The following is a 20,885-nucleotide window of genomic DNA, read 5'->3' as shown; positions in this document are numbered from 1 at the left end:
CTAGGTGTAGTTACTTAGAACATCTCTGGTAGATGCCCTATTCAAAGACCAAAACTCATCCCGTATCCAAATGTCAACTTTTTTAGGGGATTAAACTTTTTCTCATCTTGCAGACCGATCCAACCTTTTTCCAACTTATCACAACATATTAGTGCAATACTTAAGAATTCAAGTGCACATAATTTAAATACATAGAAAATTTAATGTTCTCAAACATTACCACGCAAATTCAAACACAAAAACGGTCCAACTAAATTAAGAATCCAAATAAACATGATAAAAGACGATAAGATCAAGTGCTACGAACGCATGAATTTTCCTCAATAAGATCTTGAAGTCAGTTGTGAGCTTGATGGTTCTCGATCCTTCGGTGTGCTTCGAGTAAGGCTTCAATCATGTTTGGAGGATAAATTGTGTATATGGAACGTGGCCTTTTTACACAGTTAGGGAGATGAAATCATAAGCATTACTATTATGTATAGGCACTGATTTTATACAACATGAGTCCATGTGCAATTTCAGCTGATCCACATGGCTCATGAACCCAATGGATTTTCCTGGTACAGCATTTTACTTGTTACAAATCGGATGCCTGAATGGGTGTATGTGTGTGTCTGTGTGACACACTTGCAGCTTGCAATCCATTTGGTGGCGCGGAGAAATATATGTACACACCGAAGTAAAACCATCCCATGAACATGGGGAGGTTATTGTTGTCAGCTTGCGCCAAACTCATCGTTCCATTTCTCCAGCTCGTCCCACTTGCTCTTCTGCAAGCTCGGCCTTATCGCGGTCATCGCATTTCTGAAATCTTCATACCTCAATGGTCGCAGCTGCAACACGGTAAGCAAAAAGTTAGTGCTTCATCCTTGGCCATGAACTACTCACGAGATAATACTATCAACAATTTCAAACAGCAAAGTTGACGGTTCAGTATACAAGTTCAGAAACTGCAGAACAATCACCTGGTTTGCTTTAATGGTGAGAATATTCTGTGGACCGAGCTCTCTGATCGGCATCATTGCAGCTTCCTCGCACAAGGCTCTCAGGTCACTTCCAGAATACCCTAAGGGACATATAGATATGCTTCATCATCAAGGACCACATCAGCCATCATTTCAGAAATGAACATATAATAGAAAGTGGAATTTACCTTCAGTTTCCACAGCAAGCCTCTCTAGATCATGATCTGTAAGGAAACAATTCCAGGTTCAAACATCGTGGGCAGTACTAGACTCGTGCTACATGCATATAGAAAGTACTGGCTAGGTACGATGATATGCAAAAACGGAACTTCCAGCTTCCGTGAGCTCATCTTCTCGACATCACTATCACACCACTTATTATGTGCTGTGCAACTGTACATCAGACACAAAAATAAAAGAAGATGCCAAGGTTTCATTTTTTATGAGCTGTATGTGAATCCCTACAATTTGTTTACAATATAAAACCTTTGGATGTCCATTCACCTTTTACACAGAATGGCAAACAAAGTAATCAATTTTGTAAACTATAGTGATGCATACACTATTACTTCCAAGGTGCTTAGTTTGTTAGTTAATGTACTTTTGGAGGTGAATAAGGGGTAGATGCAGAAAATATGGTAGCAAAAGTGGCCCTGAAACAACTGAACAGAGCAAGTGTCTGAAGGTATAACTAAGGAAAGTATAACTTACTGGACAATTTGAATGCTTGTCCTTTGAGCTGATTTTTCAGAAGTAACCTCCGTACATTTGGATCAGGCAGTGGCACATATATTCTTTTTACCTGTTTATATGGTTGAATAGAACATAACATTCATTAAAGAAGTAATGCTTATTATGGAAACTAAGCAAAATAGTGGGTAATAAAGTGCCAGAAATTCAGTAGGGAAAACAAGTGCCCTAATGTCCAAATATGATATGCCAGCATTTGCTATTTTCCATGAACACGGTTATTTAACAATAGCTTTCAGTTTGCTTTATCAGGAGTTGGTAGCCAGAGAATGTAGAAACCAAGTTTAAATAGTGATAATAGAGACGAAGTCAAAATAGGGGATGATAAAGTGCCAGAAATTCAGTAGGAAAACAAGTTCCCTAATGTCCAAAGATGACACCGCAAAATTGATATTTTCAATGAAAAACACAGTAATTTAATAATGCTTTCAATTTGTTCTATCAAAAGGAGTTGGCAGACATAGCAAGGCACTATTTTTAAGTTGTAACTAGAGAAAACTGATAGAATTTTGCTGTTCAGTTCCCGACAATTCTCTGGTTGCCACAGGACCCTGTGTAGGGGGCAAAGGTGTCAGGAACTGGTACCAGCTACCAAGCAGCACATACTCCTGTGCATGGTCTTTTAGATGCAAGATGCAAGAAATTTGTAGACATCATGAAACAGCAACAGTAATCCTAAATATATATGTAAGATCAATCTTACCAGTCTTCGAAGAACAGCGTCATCCAACTCTTGTGGTTTATTCGTAGCTCCTAACCAAATGATTTTCATTAACAGAAGATACACACTCAAGAAAATTTCGTAAAAAGAAGTGAAACTTTTGTGTACCTATGTGATAAAATGTTTATTCATCAATTCATTAACAAATTACAATGAGGCCAAATTATACATCACCCAAGATCACAAACTGGTGTGCCTATTGTGCTGCAAACTGTTTCAGAAATGTCTAATCTACAACTCGTGACAAAACAATTCTATGTCCTAATGCTGCTGAAGTAATGAAGGCACTGAGTATTGGTTCCAAGGGTCATTTATTTGCAGAACTCAACCGCAATTTTATACCACGAAGAGGGAATAGACAATAGACCTGATCAAAATACAGGATATACTGAATAACATAACAGCAGCAGCGAAGAAATGCTAAACAGCATTGCATGTCCACAAATTACTGTCCTAGCAAATAAATGTTTACAGTATGGGGATTCTGTATAATATGATTGCGACCAAGTACTAATAGTTGCATGATAGCTGTGTCCTAAGTATTTTCACTGGAAGCAAGCATAGTGCAAAAGATAACCAGGATTAAACAATCAAAAAAGAAAGATATGCTTACCTATCACAATTACTAAATCATCTGGGTTTGATGTCACCCCATCAAACTGGATCAGGAATTCAGATTTCAGTCGCCTGCTTGCATCATTCTCGCTAGCTAACCTTGTTGACATTACACTGTCGATCTGGATGGTAAGGTAAAATAGAACAAAACACATCAGATCCCACTTTTAAAATCAAAAGGGGAAAGGATACATAAAAAAACAATTAACGGAAATGTACTTTGTACTTGGTGCTTCTAAAAGAATAGCATTTCAAGATCTTATACTAAGATAGCAGGAATGCAGATACTATATATGTGCTCAACTGTTCATCCAAACTTCTAGGAAGATTTGACTGAAAACGGCAACTTTGTGCATAAGCCTATGCAGAATATGTACAATGTTCAATGCATACTTCTATTCTATTCTGTGCAAATTTTAGAAAAAGCATGAATTTACACTTTTAACTGTAACAAGCGCATGGTTCAAACAAATCAAACACTCCAAAAGAAAACCATTCTGAAAATATGACAAGCGACCAATTTCCCTATCCGAACAACTAGTGATAGCATGGTCAAAATAACATCGGCAAGCTTAATAATAATAACAAATAAATAAATATTACTAGTACATAATTTCAACAAAATTTGAATGGTAAGGTTTGTAATGAGGACCTCATCCAGGAAAATAACAGACGGTTGCCTCTCGACAGCAACCATGAAAAGTGTCCGAACAAGCTTTTCAGCTTCCCCTACCTGTTTTGCCCACGAAATAAGGTTCAGACAGCGAAATATGTAAGTATCTGACAAAGTAACATATATAGCAACAACCACATACCCACTTTGATGTCAACGAAGAAGCTGAAACATTAAAAAATGTTGCTTCAGATTCTGAAGCAACAGCTTTGGCAAGCATTGTTTTCCCATTCCCCGGAGGACCAAAGAGAAGCAGCCCTGAAGAATAGTTATGAATTTTCGAAAAGATCCAGAGAAGGGAAACCTTCAGCACGAACAAGTTTACCTTTCGCAGGCCTCCGAAGACCAGTGAATAAATCCCTTCGCTTAGTAGGTAAGATAACCATTTCCATGAGTGCTTGCTTTGCTTTGTCCAGACCAGCTACAGATCAAACCAGAGAGTGATGACACCATGATTAATAACTGGGCTTGAGCCAGAACGCACAAAGAAAGTCAATGGTTGCATACCAACATCATCCCATCTGACAGATGGACTTCTATCCACGATTGTTGTATTTATCATTTCAACAAGCTTGTCATCATCCTTTCCACCAGCTCTTTGCACTGGCTTGGATCCACCAACGCTGTTCTTCTGATGAGAGGATGCTTGACCACCTCTGTTAAAGGTGGGGCTAGACTGCAAAGCTGACTTACGGGAGCTAGTTGATGCTGGTCTCTCAGGCCTATTTACTTGATTGTTTGTAACAACCTGCAGAAATAGCGCACATGGTAAATTGGTAATGGAGAAGGACTTCTCGACCAATGCACTCGCTGCAAAGTACTCCTTACAAAGAAAATACACTTCATAACGTCAATATATAACTATGTAACCCAGGCATCTAGCTAGCTTTCCTTTTCTTACAACAACTTATTTTGATCAATGTTTGCTACCGCACATAACAAGTACTCAAGTAGATATAATTCTAGCATTCCTAAGTCCTAATCGTAAGAACTGACAAGAACATATCCATGTTGAGCAGACTTCGATTAATAAAGTAGCACCACAGCAGTACCAAATCAACAGATCAGTAAAACTCTGTTAACCGGGAAGGAAGCAAATAAAAAGCCACAATCGTTTTTACTAAAACGCTAGGTACAAGACAATTCCGAATGTACCAAGTAGACACTAGACAGTTGAAGCTATCAGGCAAAACATGTACCACGTGTAAAAAGTCAACACTAGAAGCTTATACCTTCTTGGGGACTGGTGCAGCCGCTCCTACAATACCAGACAAAATGAAAGAAAGTTAAAATCCAACTAATTGAAGTCCATAATTGCAACAGTAGGGAAATGTATGTAGGATCTATGTGAACAATCAAACTACTGATAGTTAACTCCCAACGAATTATAGTCCACAATCGCAAACGTAGGGAAATGTACAATTCACTAATGGAAACATATAGGCATTAACCCCTAAATTAGTAAATTTACACAATTAAGTGATTAACACAACAAACTACAGGTATGGTTGCAAGAATATTTGGCCTCTTCTAACGTGTTTGTACTGAGAAGTGCACACACATCGCTGAACAAGTTTCACATGCGCGCAAAATTGAGAAGTCAGTAAAACTGGGGAGAAAACGAAGAGGAGCAGGGAGGCTCACCGCTCCTCCGGCCGAGCACCCTGAGCCGCTCCTCCACCTGCGTCTGCCACTTGGCGATCTTGTCCTGGTACACCCTCACCTGCCCCCTCTCGCTGCAAAATCGAAACACGCACACCAATCAGCGACCTCAATCAAACCCTAATCAAGCCGCGCGGGCGCACCGGAGGGAAGGAATAGAAGGGAGGGGGCACCTGGAGGAGACGGCGTCGGGGACGCGGGCGGCCTTGGCCTCGAGCATGACGCGGAGGGCGTTGCGGTAGTGCGCCTCGGCGTCGTCGGGGAGGCCCCACTCCTCGGCGCGCACGGCCTTGTCGATCTCCTCCTTGGCCAGCTCGAAGTAGCCCCGCAGTTTCACGGCCACGCGCTCCCCCACCACGGCCGCCGCCGGCGCGTCCATGGGCGGCGCGAAGAGGAGCGACGAGAGGGAGTCCGCGAGCGCGCGGAGGAAGCTCATGCGCCGGCGCGGGGGAGCATTGTCGGAGATTCGCCGGAGGAGGGGAGGGGGGAGGTTTGCGTGGGGCCTTGGGGTTGTTGGGGGAGGGAGGCCGGAGAGGAGTCTAGTCCCCCGAGGCACGCATCTCCTCCGTGGGCCGACGCTGCCGTTTCTCGGGCCGGATGGTATCTTTCGTCCGGTTGACTTCACACTGTTCTGGGCCAAAGACCATATCCGCACACAGGGCCCGCCCTACCCCACACGGTTATATCTCGCTTCACACGAATATAGTTCATGGAGTTAGGAGCTCAAATATCGAGGCCCACAAGTTTGCGAGGCACCGGGTTTGGCCGCCATGTTTGGTTTAGGCCAACTTGATGGTCTTTTATTCATCCCTGTAAATACTGGCGGAGACAGCCCTGGGGCAGCTATGGCTATAGCCCCAGCAGGCCTAGGAACAACTTCACTCAACATAGCATAGCAGCAGGCTTAACCTGCTGCTAGCTCCGCCACTGCCTGTAAACATTGTGATGATTAAATAAAGAGCTTTAGAGTTTGTCTTAAAAAAAGAAAATCTGCTTTGACACAAAAAAAAAAGATGGAATCTGCTATCAATTCAGGTGCAGCACGAGCGGACCGGCTCAGGACTCGCTCGCGTAAGGTTCCCTTGCTGTACTTTCCTTCTGTTTTCTCCCTTTTTTTGGTTGGTTATTTTTATTTTTTCATAGGTTTTCTTCAAATTTTTCTTTGTTGTGACTTAGTTTTCTTTTGATTTTCACTGGTTTTCTTCATTTCTTTTTCGGTTTTCACAGATTTTTTTTTTGTTTTCTTCCTTTTTTACTTTGAATCTTTCCTGGTTTTTTTCTCTTTCCTTATTGCACTGTTTTTTCGGTTTTCTTATTTGCCCTTTTGTTATTTACTTTCGTTTCTTTATTAGTTTTTTTTCTTTTATATTTTCACCACGTGTCTACATTGTTTTACGCATTATACATTTTCCATACACGTCAAAAAAACTTTTACATACATGTTTAATATTTTTCAAATACATGATAAACATTAATTTTAAATAAATATTTCAATATCTATTCTGGTATATATATAAAATATTTTTAAGTACTCCCTCCGTCCGGAAATACTTGTCCGAGAAATGGATGTATCTAGACGTATTTTAGTTCTAGATACATCCATTTTTATGTATTACTCCGACAAGTATTTGGAGACGGAGGGAGTACACCTTTAACAATTTTCATATATATGACAAATTTTTTCAAACATATATTTTGATGTCTAATTTCTTCATGCAAATTGTACATTTTTCTTATATGATACATTTTTTATACATGTATAACCTTTTATATATACACCTTTGACATTTTTCATATACATGACTAACATTTTTTTAAACTTATATTTTTTGTTACATCAGGAACATTTTTATATACACATTATACATTTTTGTATACATCATGACCATTTTCTATACATGTTTCATTTTCCAAATACATTATTCATATTTTTTAAAACTTATACTTTTTATTTCTAATTCTTTTCATACTCATTGTACATATTTGTAAACATCGGAAACATTTTATATACACATATAACTTTTTCAAATGCATGACTAACATTTTTTAAATGTTTTATGTAATTGTTTTTGTAATATATATAAATATTAAGAATATTTGGATGTATAAAATAAAATATAAAAATAAGCATAAAAACAAAATTAAAAGTCATAAAAAAAAGCAAAAGTAGGCAGTTACTTGGCTGGCGCATCTCGCGGTCACCTTCAGGCCAGGCTACCCTCCATCTCAAGCCAAGCGAGAGATATAGGGTTGCCCACCAAATAGCGACCAAACGCGTACCACCACTCACCCACTATCTACACTTGGGCCAGCCAAACAAGCTCCCTCCTACTTTCATAATGTTCGGTCTTTTTCTAATTTTTCTTTCAGTTTTTTTGGCTTTTTTCATCTTCGCTCTAACCGATTTTTCATTTTCTATTTTTATTATTTTTATATCTCATGTCTGTTTTATCTTTTCATTTTAATTTTGCTTTCTCTTTTATGTTTTTTTTCTTTTTATTTTTCATTTTGCGGACAACTTCCAAATTCGTGAATTTGTTATGAAATCAGGCATATTTTCGTATTCATTATCGTTATTTGAAATCTTCAAATAAAAAATCAGATTGTAAAAAATCAGATTAGGAAAAAAATTAAATCATGAATAATTTTTGAATCACGAACATTGTTTTACAAATTATGAAACACTTATTGTTTGCATATTTTTATGACACTAGAGAAAGTTTTAATTAACCGATAAAAAAAATTGCATCAACGATTGCATTCATGAACATTTTTTACAAACATTTTTTGGAATGCATGAACATATTTTCGATTCAATGATAATTTTTTGAATTGATGAACTCTTTTGGAGATATGGGAACAATTTTGGAAATTGGTAACCATTTTTTTAATTTCAAAAATACTTTTAAATTCATGAAAAAACTGAATACGCAAAAATTCTCATAATCAAGAACATTTTTAGATTTCCCAAAAAAAATCAAAATCATGAACCATTTTGAATCCACGAAATTTATTTATTTCCCGAACATTATTCAAAATCATGAAAAAATTATTCATGCACATTTTAGTACTTCCTGATAAAAAAATACCATTTTTGAAAAAAATTACAACTTATATGAATCTCGAATTATTCTATAGAGTAAGGATAAAAAAGATAAAAGATAAAACGAAGGCAGGAAAAAATTATTATGCAAACATGCTACAAACGTCTCACGCAAATTAGGTATGTGCAATGGAGATAGTTCAAGATGGATGAGAATGTCTCACTGAACCCCTTGTTGTGGATTGGTAACTGCCCTTCCCTACGTATAATACTCATAGGTTATGGATAGGGAGTTGGCCCTTATACTCATCATAGGAAGCTTGTGTATGTAGGTTTTTCTTCGAACAATAGGAAGCCTATTTGTCATATATTGCACCATTTAGCTGACATATTTTTCTTTGTGTGAACACTTACACAAATCGAACATTCACACAAATCTTCTAAGACCTGCCACGAACTCGAAAGAAGCAACTCCTAAGATTTATCACTAATACAAATGATTTGATTCATTGGCGGATATAGGGGTGGGGTCAAGGGGGCCATGGCCCCCATACACATATTACAATTTCTATTTTACAAATGCAAGGTTTGGCAAGCAAGCACATGCAAGCGGTCTGTTTTCCTTTTCCTTTGCAGCTCCACTCAATGAAAACAAAACGCAGATGGTGAAGTCACGGTTTACGCAGTGCATGGGAGGTTGCGTTCAAGAAAGAAATTGCACATAAACTTACATAATGCAGCTGGACCTGGATGCCTAGCGTGCAATATTCCCAGGGGAGAATCCGGCTCGCCATGACGGCCGGGATACAAGACAAATCAGCTCGTCTTGACGGGTAGCCCGCTTTTGAATGATAGTCTATTCTTGACGATGCTTGATACTGGCCCCTCAGATCATGCATGGGAAGTTGCACGGATCGCCATCTTGTGAAAGATCAGATGAGACTAGCCAATCCACCGAGGGTCCCACTCAGCAGGGCGTGTTTCAGATGCATTCACATTTGGTACACGATTTGCATTAACAGATATGATGGGTATCCAATTAGATATAATTCATATATATTCAATCCCTAGATCTATCTTACTTTCCTACTTGGTAAATGTCGCACTTGAAGATTTGGGCTAGCGATGGAGGTAAACGGAGCGTCTTTAACTTTGAATTCAGATTTAGTACGGGTTGTACCAAAGCAGAAGTAGTATCCCAGATGAAATTTGTACAACTTCCGAATTATCCAAAAACATGGAACTGAGTCCCAATTTCATTTGCGTTAATTGTGTTCATAATCATGGATGTGCTACGCAGTTTTGACTGTGCTAAGCTGTAGAGTCAATCAAAGTTGTGACTGACACTTATCCGGGCATATCTAATTGTGTAGCTTACCTTCCGTACTATAGCTGCTTACTCGGCTGAGAACTGCATCTAATTGACTATCAAAATTGTTAGTATTTGTCAATGAGATTAAATTTGATTGCTGCTTTTGGTTTTTTGTCCTTTTGCTAGCTAGCTAGTCGTCTTAGTCACGGGCACAACTTTGAGCCGATAACAATAAGTACAACAGAGCAACAAACAATGACGCACTATAAACAAAGAGAACAAGTGAATCAAGCACGGCAGCTAATTTAACACTCTACGACTTAGGGCCCTCCCTCACATAGTATGCACAAATAAACTTGATGGCTTACTATTTACAACTTATTTGAAATCCCGAATTGCTAAACAGTATAACTCGGCGAGCTACGACGTCTCACAGCGATTTGACCTCGTGAGCCGTCGGATCTAGCATATGAACGGACCAGATTGTTCAGTTGTTCCACGGTGTGTCCCTGTGCGGCCTGGTTGCCGAACGTGCATGGGCTGCTGCTCCTGGGATTGACCTGGGCTTCTTCTAATCAATCGGGCCAAGAAATTACTAAGTGGGCCTCAATTCTTTCTCTGCCCGTAGAGAGAGACCAACTGGGAACAGCAGCCTGCCAACATAAAAGGATGCAACATCATCTCGCTGGTGAAATGGTGACGGGGTTGACTTTTCTTTTTTCTTTTTTTACGAGGAACCCTTGCTTTTCATCTTCCGTTATGTTTGAGCCCTATTCTTCTTTGTAATTCTCCTTTCCCATATGATTGTGTGAGCTTGGCGCTAGACTTCAGTTTTTTTTCTTTGCGGGTTGACTTCTGCAGTTTTTGTGTTGCACTATATATCAACTATCAACTTTAGCAATTAAAAAAATATTAGCATTAGTTTTTAGAGTTGTCTCAAACATTCAGCTGGGGATCTATCAACTTAATAGCCCTCCTAGATATATTAGCAGTTTGCACGGTGTTCAACTCGTGTGCAACTATGCCAATAACATCCACATATCTTTTACAAAAAAGAAGAAGAAGAAAAAACAACTACCTTATCATCAGAAATGGAGCATATAAGTTACTATTACTTCAGCTACTTAAATAGATCATGCGATTTTGCATGCTAGGGCCTGACTTAGATCAGTTCGTCTTGGTACCTTACGTTAATATGTGAGATGACTGCTCATCTTATTTTCGTCCAGAAGTAAGGTCTCTATTTTGTACACAGGCATTATGTATAGTCTGTTGAAATGCAGGCTTGCTAAGTTCTTTTATTTCGTTGCTATGGTCCATATTTTCTGAAAGGTTTCTACTATTCATAATTTTCTTTTTTTAAGTGAACGGGCGCGGCAACGCGCGCCTTCATGGTCTAGTTATTCTATAGAGTAAGGATAAAAAAAGAAAAGATAAAACAAAGGCAGAAAAAATAGGGGGCGTCCCGCCCGCATATGGGCCGGCCAAAAACGGCGCATGAGGGGGATCGGGTGAGTTGGCTGGTTCTCCAGCATTTATACCACGCTAATGAGGAGGCCCCCTCAGATGGTACGCGCTGTTTGTTTCGTCTGCCTTTTCTCTTTGTGTTTCTATTTTGTTCTTCCCATTTTTTGAGTTTAATGTTACTATTTAATTTTTTATTTTAATCCTTTTATAGTTTTTTTTTGGTTTTTGCACTTTTTTGGTGGAAATATGCATATAATTTCAGAACATGTACATGAAGTAAACAATTATCACGTATTGAAAGATATGTATATAAACCTTATATTCATGTAGACAAGTTAACATTTAGAAAGTTCATGGATGTTCTTAATATATACATGAACATCTTAAAATATATATATATTGGAAATAAAATGCTCATCACATATTTTAAAACATGTTCATGTACAACAACAATTACTATATTAAAATGTTTACGCAATTTTGGATAAATCAAAACAAAAATAAGTAGATAATAAATATATACTAAAAAAATGGATTGACATGAAAAGGAAAAAAGAGAAACTGGAAATGAAAGGAAAAAGAATAGAAACCATAATCTAGAAAGAAAACAAATAAAAAAAGTCACCCAACCAAGGTCGACTGGGCTCTATAAAACTAACTAGGATTTGGGACTCTGTCATTACTTATTGTTACTCACACATTTCGCTAAGATTGTTGATGTCTGGCAAACAATTAGTGATGTCCTTACTATGGCTTTGTTTAAGCGCCATGAACGCCTCTTGATCTAACCTTGCTTAGCAAAACACCGTGTTGGTGCAAAAAAACCCGACATATCCCATGATTGCTCATGGAGCGGAATACACTTAGATGATCATGATAGGGTGCATGCGAGACAAACGATTTTACCCAGGTTGGGGCCCTCACGGTGGAGTTAATACACTACATCCTGCATGTCTAATTTTATTGACGGTGTTCGTCTCGTATGAGATCTTGTAAAATTTGGTGCCGACTTGGGAGGCCATACCTCCCCTTATATAGGTGTACAGGAGGTAGGGTTACAACAGTCCAAGTCGATTTACATATTGTAACCACAGCTGATCTACCAGGGCCCAGGCTATAGCTGGGCCGCGAGGCTGGTCTGGCGATAGTCCCTACCGAGGAACGGATACCCCTGGTATATTCTATTGTTAGTAGCCCCAGAGTCCGTCACGAGCTCGGCTGATTTGGCTTTATGTTGAACCAAATGCGCCACCTTGGATTGCTTGGCGAGGTCTTGAGGGTTTCATGAGTATCCTTGCAATGCAAGAAAATGTCTTGTGTGGGCTTGTGTTGAAAGGGTTGGAGATGACGCGATCCGCCGGGCTTGTTTCCCCAAAGAGGAAGGAAAACCGTGCATGGTGAGCAAGGTGTCTGACCTTCCTATCTTCTTTTGTTGTTGGAGACTGATACGTCTCCGTCGTATCTATAATTTTTGATTGTTCCATGCCAATATTCTACAACTTTCATATACTTTTGGCATCTTTTTATACTATTTTTGGGACTAACATATTGATCCAGTGCCCAGTGCCAGTTCCTGTTTGTTGCATGTTTATGTTTCGCAGAAACCCAATATCAAACGGAGTCCAAACGGGATAAAAACGGACGGAGAATTATTTTGGAATATTTATGATTTTTGGGAAGTAAAATCAACGCGAGGTGGTGCCCGAGGAGGCCACGAGGAAGGGGCGCGCCCTGGACCCTCGTGGGCACCCCGTAAGGCGGTTGATGCTCTTCTTTTGCCGCAAGAAAGCTAATTTTATGAGAAAAATCTGGGCGAAAGATTCAACCCAATCGGAGTTACGGATCTCCGGATATAAAAGAAACGGTGAAAGAGCAGCAGAGAGGAGCGCAGAAACAGAGAGAGACAGAGAGACAGATCCAATCTCGGAGGGGCTCTCGCACCTCCCACGCCATGGAGGCCAAGGACCAGAGGGGAAACCCTTCTCCCATCTAGGGAGGAGGTCAAGGAAGAAGAAGACGAAGGGCCCCCCTCTCCCCTTCTCTTCTGGTGGCGCCGGGACGCCGCCGTGGCCATCATCATCACCGCAATCTTCACCAACAACTTCACCGCCGTCATCACCAACTCTTCCCCCCTCTATGCAGCGGTGTAACCTCTCTCTTACCCGCTGTAATCTCTACTTAAACATGGTGCTCAACGCTATATTTTATTTCCCAATGATGTATGGCTATCCTATGATGTTTGAGTAGATCCATTTTGTCCTATGGGTTATTTGATGATCAAGATTGGTTTGAGTTGCATGTTTTATTATTGGTGTTGTCCTATGGTGCTCTCCGTGTCATGCAAGTGTGAGGGATTTCCGCTGTAGGGTTTGCAATATGTTCATGATTTGCTTATGGTGGGTGGCGTGAGTGACAGAAGCACAGACCCGAGTAAGTAGGTTGTTTGCGTATGGGATAAAGAGGACTTGATGCTTTAATGCTATGGTTGGGTTTTACCTTAATGATCTTTAGTAGTTGCGGACGCTTGCTAGAGTTCCAATCATAAGTGCATATGATCCAAGTAGAGAAAGTATGTTAGCTTATGCCTCTCCCTCAAATAAAATTGCAATAATGATTACCGGTCTAGTTATCGATTGCCTAGGGACAAATAACTTTCTCGTGACAAAAAGCTCTCTACTAAAACTAATTTAGTTGTGTCTTTATCTAAACAGCCCCTACTTTTTATTTACGCGCTCTTTATTATCTTGCAAACCTATCCAACAACACCTATAAAGTACTTCTAGTTTCATACTTGTTCTGGGTAAAGCAAACGTCAAGCGTGCGTAGAGTTGTATCGGTGGTCGATATAACTTGAGGGAATATTTGTTCTACCTTTAACTCCTCGTTGGGTTCGACACTCTTACTTATCGAAAGAGGCTACAATTGATCCCCTATACTTGTGGGTTATCAGAGACATCCGGTTTCACAGGAAAAACCGGCCTCACCAATGCTTGTGAAGCGTAGCGATTCCCAAAGCCACATGCCCTTCGAGTTCCTGCTGCCCAAGGAGCTCACTTGTAGTCCCGCCAGTGCCCCCCTTCCGGCCAGCCAAGGATTCAACCCGTCCGAGTTGACCAGCGACACACTCCTCTGGTTCCCTGTCTTCATCAGGTTCCAAACCGTCGTATGCATGCGCGTACAGCCTGGTCGTTGTCAGAAATTTGATGGTCACTGTGCTAGCACTAGTGCAGAAACGGGTCATAGTCCCGGTTTGTAAGGCCCTTTAGTGCCGGTTCTGTAACCGGCACTAAAGGGTCACTACAGGAATCAACTACTTTGCCGTCCGCCAAGGCAGACGGCAAAGGCATGGATGGCGGACGGCAAAGGCCTTTGCCGTCTGCCGCGGACGGCAAAAGGCGTCGGCAAAGATAGGATCGGTAAAGACCTTCTTTGCCGTCTGCTTTCTGAAGCGGACGGCAAAGGGGCCTTTGCCATCAGTGGCTGACGGCAAAGGGGCCTTTGCCATTAGCGGTTGACGGCAAAGAAAGCCGACGGCAATAAATTTGCTGTTAGTCCGTTAGGTGGCTAACGACAGTCTTTGCCGTCCGCTAGCTGACGACAAAGAGCATCAGGCCTTTGCCGTCTGCCAAATGACGTCAGCTGCGCGTCACTGCCCATCAAGGCTTTGCCGGCCGCCACTGTAGGCAAAGGCGGTGATCCTTTGCCGTCTGCCACTATAGGCAAAGTCTTTGCCGTCCGCCACTGTAGGCAAACTGACCAAATGGGTCAGCTCCCAGGAAACACAGGTGGCTACCACGTGGCTTCTTTACCGTGGACAAACTGTTATATGCGGACGGACTGGGCCACGGACAAGATTGGATCCAGATGCTTCCGAGCCATGGAACAGAGTCCACCAATGGACAACGTCTTCTATCCCAAACTTGAATCGCACTCCGGCGCTACGCGAAAGGCCCACCGTGTATGTAACTGTTCGCGCATGTATACATATGATACAGTAATTTCCCACACATTAGACTTGTTATCTGACAGCTCGTTTTCCGAGTCGCAATAGAAGATGCAACGGGCTAGATGCCAGGTGCATTTGAGCACAGGCACCAAAACGCCATGCTCTAGGTATTGACTCTATCGCATGATTAAAGGAAAAAGACTGAACATAAACTCTTTTTACAATGAGTCTCTTCTTCACAGAACTGTAACTGGTGCTATATTATTAAAAATATATGAAATGCAAGTCGTTTGAACTATCATTGCACCAGTAGCTAAAATTCAACTATTTGCTTTTGTTGTCACCAACAGAACATTTTTTTATAGTTCAGAATCCAACCAGATAGCTCTCACATTGTTTAAATACACCGGAGGTGCCTTATGTTGTCGAGCACGGTCACTTTGGTGTCTAAAGTTATAAAATACGTGAAATTGGTACTATAACTTGTCCTATGATGCAAATATGGTGTCTCCGCACGTATTCGGGTGTACGTCCTGCCCACGTGGCCTTGGCCCACATGTCAGTGGATGATAGCTGATGAGGTGTGCGTGAAAACGTTTTTGCAAAAAATACCCGCATATTCTTTTAGTAATAATTAGTCGGAGAAATGGATGAATCTATACGTATTTTAGTTATAGATGCATCCAATTTTATCCATCTATCCGACAAGTATTTCGGGATGGAAGGAGTACATAAGAAAGCCAAACATGATTCCCACATGTCAGTCTATTAATATCGCAGAAAAACAAACTGCCTCGCTGACATTAAAGCCACGCGAATCTCCACACATGTCCTCGCCGTATAGATAAAGTGACCAGGCACGCTGGTCCACTACAATGCCACACTCATATCATATGCACTAAACATACTAGTGAGTTGTACGTGTTTTGCACGCGTGATATTAGTGCACCACAATATTAACAAGCCACAATTATTTACATATGCATAATGGAAAATGAAGAGTTGTTCCTGATGGTATTTGAATTAATTTTGGAAAAGTAAATTTAACTGACATAGTTCACTGTACATACATGATATATTAAATGTATGGACCTTAAGAACAAAATTTCATGAGCATCCATAGCTAGTTCAACATGCCCCATAAAAATAGCTAGTGTTGCGATATTTGGTAGAAACTATTTGAAAAGCTACATAGACTTCAAGAAATGGTTGATAATAAGTCTTTCACCTTGGACAAAATTCCACAAGGTAATCTCGTAAATCACAACACTTGTATGCAAGAGGAAAAAAACTATTGGAGCAAGAGCATGTGGATTGTATCTTATTGTTGTATGTAAAAGATCTCTTAGACTAGCCACAGTGGGAGTAACTTCAGCAGTAACATCGAGTCCAACTCAGCAAATTTGCTTATGTGGCAATGATTTAATGAGGAGAGGGATAGTTTCAGTAACTTAGCTAGTTACTGTAACATCACATGTCCCAATACAATATGAGTCAACCTAATAAATGAAGCTTTGCATGTTACCACACTTATGTTAGTACGTACTATGAAGGTAGTAACATAGTCTAGAAAAATATGTATGTTACTAGTGTATGTTACTCTCCATTGTGGCTAGTCTCATTTAATGTGTTATGTGAGAGGAAAAGTATGAGTTGTCTTGATTTTGGAGCTAATTAAGAGCTATATGTAGATGAAGATATCATCACTCTCTCTTTCCTCATTAAATAACGTGCCGCATCTAGGTGTTATGACGACAAAGATATAGTCCAAGGTGAAGCACTCGGACTACCCTCATATAGTTAGATCCTAGCTAGCTGATACTCCCTCCGCTTTTAAAAAGAAGGCCTATAAATTTTTATCTCAAATCCGATGGTATAATTTTTTATCATCTTGTAGACATTAAATATTACCAACAACTAGAATAAAAAGTTTATATTGTATCTCTTTAGTATTGTAATTCTTGATAGTTTTTCCTTACAAACTTGACCAAAGTTTGTAAGCCTTCATTATTATATAAGACGGATGGAGTAGAGGTCTAGAGTCTAGACCGGATGTGCGGCGTAATTCGCAATGCCGCAGAGGCCTGCATCGTGTCCAGGTCCACGTTGCACGTAGAAGTATCCGTGATCACCCCAATGGACGCCATAAGAACTTTTTAAGATCCAGTATTTTCTGCCGTCGGGGAGGGCGCCATAACCCACTGCCAACATGGAGTGGCCAGCATGCCCGCACGGTCCCGAGAAGATGCCTCCTGTGTAGTTGAGGAAGCTTGCTGGCTCGACCGACATCTTGACGGTCACCGGCTGCTGAGAGACGGCGAGCAAGAGCTCTTGCTCGGTTCGTATGGTCCAGACGAAGCTTGTGATGGACGCAGAGATCATATGCAGCTTCTCCCGCTTGCAGTCTTGGACTCGGTCCACGTACGGGTACGTCTCCTCGGAGGCGACGCCTCCGTTGCGGAGGACCCAGTCGTACGCCCGGAGGTGCGACTCGATCATGCTTTTGTTGGAGCAGTCGTATATCTGCTGGCTCGATAGGCGGACAAGTCTTCCGGAGCGGATCTTGTGCAGCCCCTCGATGGCGCCCGCCGTCGAGATAGCCCAGCAGGAACCTGTGCATGTAGATCAGACATATTACTTGGTAAGGAAGGGCCGGAAGGACAAAGTAAGGTTCCATTCATGTTCTAAGAGCCAAGTAGTAGTTCATAGACTAGTATCACATTCGTCCCAAATTATCTGTCTTAAGTTCCATCCATGTAGTGCGAGCCTAGTAGTAGTTCAAACTACTCATAATGAGAGTAACATAGGTAGTAACATCACATATATCTAAGTTAAATAGATGATGTGGCATGCAATAAATGAAGAAAGAGATGAAAGTGGTAACATAGCTAGTTAGACTACCCACAATGGGAGTAACATAGGTGGTAACATCACACCTATCTAGGCAAAATAGATAATGTGACATGTAATTAATGAAGAAAGAGAGACATATGGTAACATAGCTAGTTACTGTAACATCACATATCAAGGCAAGATGTGTCTATAGCCTAATAAATGAAGTGTTGCATATTACCACATATATGTTACTCCCCACTGTAGAGGTAGTAACATAGACTAGTAACATGCCCATGTTACTAGTCTATGTTACTATCCATTGTGGGTCTTACTACTAGTATGAGTAACATCACACATATCAATGCAAGATGTACCTATAGTCTAATAAATGAAGTGCTCCATGTTATCACACATATGTTACTCCCCACTATAGAGGTAGTAACATAGACTAGTAACATGGGCATGTTACTAGTCTATGTTACTACCCATTGTGGCTAGTCTCATAGACTAGTAGTACATTCTTTTCGGTTTATAGGGCTCAATTCAAAAATTTCATCAACCAAGGTAGATGGTGAGTGGTGGAATAATTTTCGTAGTTTGCAAAAACACTCAATTAATGCACTCATTTTCCTCAAAAATTATGTTTACCAATGCATTAATTGCAATGCATGCATGCATGAAGTCCATGCATTGGTTAATTTTCTCTTAATACTTGCATGCAATGATTTAATGCACCTTAAAATCTGAACATGTGGTAGAGAACCATCAAATTGAGATTTATAAAATAAGAAATCTACAATTTTGAGATAAGCCCTATAAACCGAAAAGGAGGGAGTATCATCATAGTCCCAAATTGCTTATCTAGACACCTTTTCGTGTTAGATACATCCGTATCTAAGACAAATAATTTAGGACGGAGGGAGTAATAAGCAAGCAACGAGCTCCATTTCCTTACCGAGAACTCCCTGGTCCATGACCGGCGTGACAGCACCATGCGCACGCCAATCGACCATCGGCGGCGGTGTGCGAGCAGTAAAGATACTAGCGGCTGAGCGCGGCGTGAAGGTCGCCGACCTCGGCCGCGGGATGCAATTTGCCCCCGATGTGCCTCCCGCTATGCCTAGGAGGCACACCAGCAGCGCGATCGTCTTGGCCAGAGCCATCATGAGCTCTTAGTGCAAGTTTTTTCCTTGCTCTCCACTAGTCTCTCTGATATGTATACCTCAGATCGTTTTGTGTGACGTTTAATTTGTTCTTAGCCTTTGTGCGTGGCTGATTAGGCCCAACGGATGCATATGTATAAAGATGTCAGGGGAGGTTAGGGCATCTCCAAAGTTGACCTGCAAGTGGACATGCCAAATGTCTGTTTTTATGTCCGGGCGTGTTCCGCGGACATGATGCGACATCATATGGAGGAAGCCATCCAAAGATATTCACAAATTAATCTGGTTGGGAGGAGAGAGAGTAGAGGTGGATCATGCATGTAGTGGGATATTGTGTTGTGGTGTCCGGTTGAAAGGAGAGAGAGAGGAGAAGGGGATCATGCATGTGAAGGAGAGAAAAAGAGAAGTACCACGTAGGGGCTTTTTGTTGGTCAATTGCATGTCACGACTCCGATCTAAGTTTGTCTCACATTTACTGAAAATCGGACGTCCGAACCACTTCGCGAACCGATAAGGATCTTCATTGGATAACAAAAATTGACACGGTCCGGACACCATAATCTGGACATATACCAGAGCTTTGAGGGTCTCCTTTGGAGATGCCCTTACATGCTTTGCTGCACAAGGAAAACCCTACATCCGATTAGGATCAAAATTACAATAATACCCTCGCTATCTATCCATCCATCCATCTATCGAGTGGGCACGTCCTGAACGCATGGACATCTGCACCCAGTTTTCGAAAAAAAGCATTTTAAGCACGTTCGAAAATGCCAAAAAAATTAAAAGAAAAATTCACACATACGTGTTCGCAAATGTGTGTGCGCAGCACAAAGTTTTGTGAAAAATATCTTTTTCTTTTGTCTCCGCAAAAAAAGAGAAATTTCAATGCTCCTAAATAGCATTCCACAAACACAATTTTTGTTTTGTTTTTTGCATTGGCCACAATTTTTTTTATTTTTCCGTGAAACTTTATGCACGCACGGAGAACATGGAGACGTACCCATGCAACCTTTTTCAGTTTCTTTAGCATTTAGAAAAGTGTTTTTTTAAGTGGGTTCATATGTACCCGGATTCATCCATGCACTTCCCTCTATCTATCTATCTATCTATCTATCTATCCCTCTATCTATCTATATATTTATGTATGTATCTATCAACTTCCCTCTATCTATCTATCTATCTATCTATCTATTTATCCCTCTATCTATCTATATATTTATGTATGTATCAATCAATCAATCTATCTATCTATCTATCTACCCGTCTATCTATCTATCTATCTATCTATCTATTTATCCCTCTATCTATCTATATATTTATGTATGTATCAATCAATCAATCAATCAATCAATCTATCTATCTATTTATGGCTAATTTTTTTAAATAATACATTTTTTTAATTAAATTACAGAAATATTACGCCGAAAATATTATTTTCAAAAATAATACACCGTCGGCCCGCTGCAGGCCGACTGGACCTAATCGGCCCACAGCAGGCCGACTGGTGGCCCATCTGCTTGCTGCTGGCCGATTGGGCTGTCGGCCACCAGATCAAGTCCAGTCGGCCTGCAGTTGGCCGACAGGGTCCAGTCGGCCTGCAGTGGGCCGACTAGGCTCAGTTGGCCTGCTGTGGGCCGACTGGTGCATGCCACCATTTTTTTTCCGAATGATCCCTGGTTTTTTTGTAAAACTATGACGTATTCCGCAACCCTTTCCCGCCATATGTTCGC

General features: G+C 40.8%; 2 protein-coding genes across 2 annotated transcripts; both read right to left on the bottom strand.

The window, feature by feature from the left end:
* Nucleotides 1-448: 448 nt before the first annotated feature.
* On the bottom strand, nucleotides 449-5,911 carry LOC542929 (spastin). The gene is made up of 13 exons (XM_044582807.1): nucleotides 5,560-5,911; nucleotides 5,369-5,460; nucleotides 4,957-4,982; nucleotides 4,232-4,472; nucleotides 4,050-4,145; nucleotides 3,867-3,982; nucleotides 3,704-3,784; nucleotides 3,050-3,173; nucleotides 2,419-2,468; nucleotides 1,677-1,767; nucleotides 1,154-1,189; nucleotides 966-1,066; nucleotides 449-833 (listed from the first exon to the last, which is right to left on the bottom strand). The coding sequence occupies exons 1-13, from the start codon at nucleotides 5,820-5,822 to the stop codon at nucleotides 717-719; spliced, it is 1,434 nt and encodes a 477-aa protein (XP_044438742.1). The 5' UTR covers nucleotides 5,823-5,911; the 3' UTR covers nucleotides 449-716.
* Nucleotides 5,912-17,043: 11,132 nt separating this feature from the next.
* Nucleotides 17,044-19,242, bottom strand: LOC123171350 (ervatamin-B-like). Its single transcript, XM_044588886.1, has 2 exons — nucleotides 18,945-19,242; nucleotides 17,044-17,766 (listed from the first exon to the last, which is right to left on the bottom strand). Exons 1-2 carry the CDS (start codon nucleotides 19,153-19,155, stop codon nucleotides 17,198-17,200), a joined length of 780 nt encoding a protein of 259 aa, XP_044444821.1. The 5' UTR covers nucleotides 19,156-19,242; the 3' UTR covers nucleotides 17,044-17,197.
* Nucleotides 19,243-20,885: the final 1,643 nt, after the last annotated feature.

The sequence above is a fragment of the Triticum aestivum genome, chromosome 7D, assembly GCF_018294505.1.
Source record: "Triticum aestivum cultivar Chinese Spring chromosome 7D, IWGSC CS RefSeq v2.1, whole genome shotgun sequence".
Classification (NCBI taxonomy): Eukaryota; Viridiplantae; Streptophyta; class Magnoliopsida; order Poales; family Poaceae; genus Triticum; species Triticum aestivum.
This window is presented reverse-complemented; position numbering and strand designations above follow the sequence as displayed.

Coding starts and splice junctions, on each gene's coding strand:
- LOC542929 (XM_044582807.1), bottom strand. CDS start 5,822: ATGAGCTTCCTCCGCGCGCTCGCGGACTCCCTCTCGTCGCTCCTCTTC. Junction 1,768..2,418: donor ACGCTGTTCTTCGAAGACTG/GTAAGATTGATC, acceptor CCATATAAACAG/GTAAAAAGAATATATGTGCC. Junction 1,190..1,676: donor ACAAGCATTCAAATTGTCCA/GTAAGTTATACT, acceptor GTTTCCTTACAG/ATCATGATCTAGAGAGGCTT.
- LOC123171350 (XM_044588886.1), bottom strand. CDS start 19,155: ATGATGGCTCTGGCCAAGACGATCGCGCTGCTGGTGTGCCTCCTAGGC. Junction 17,767..18,944: donor CATGGACCAGGGAGTTCTCG/GTAAGGAAATGG, acceptor CTACATGCACAG/GTTCCTGCTGGGCTATCTCG.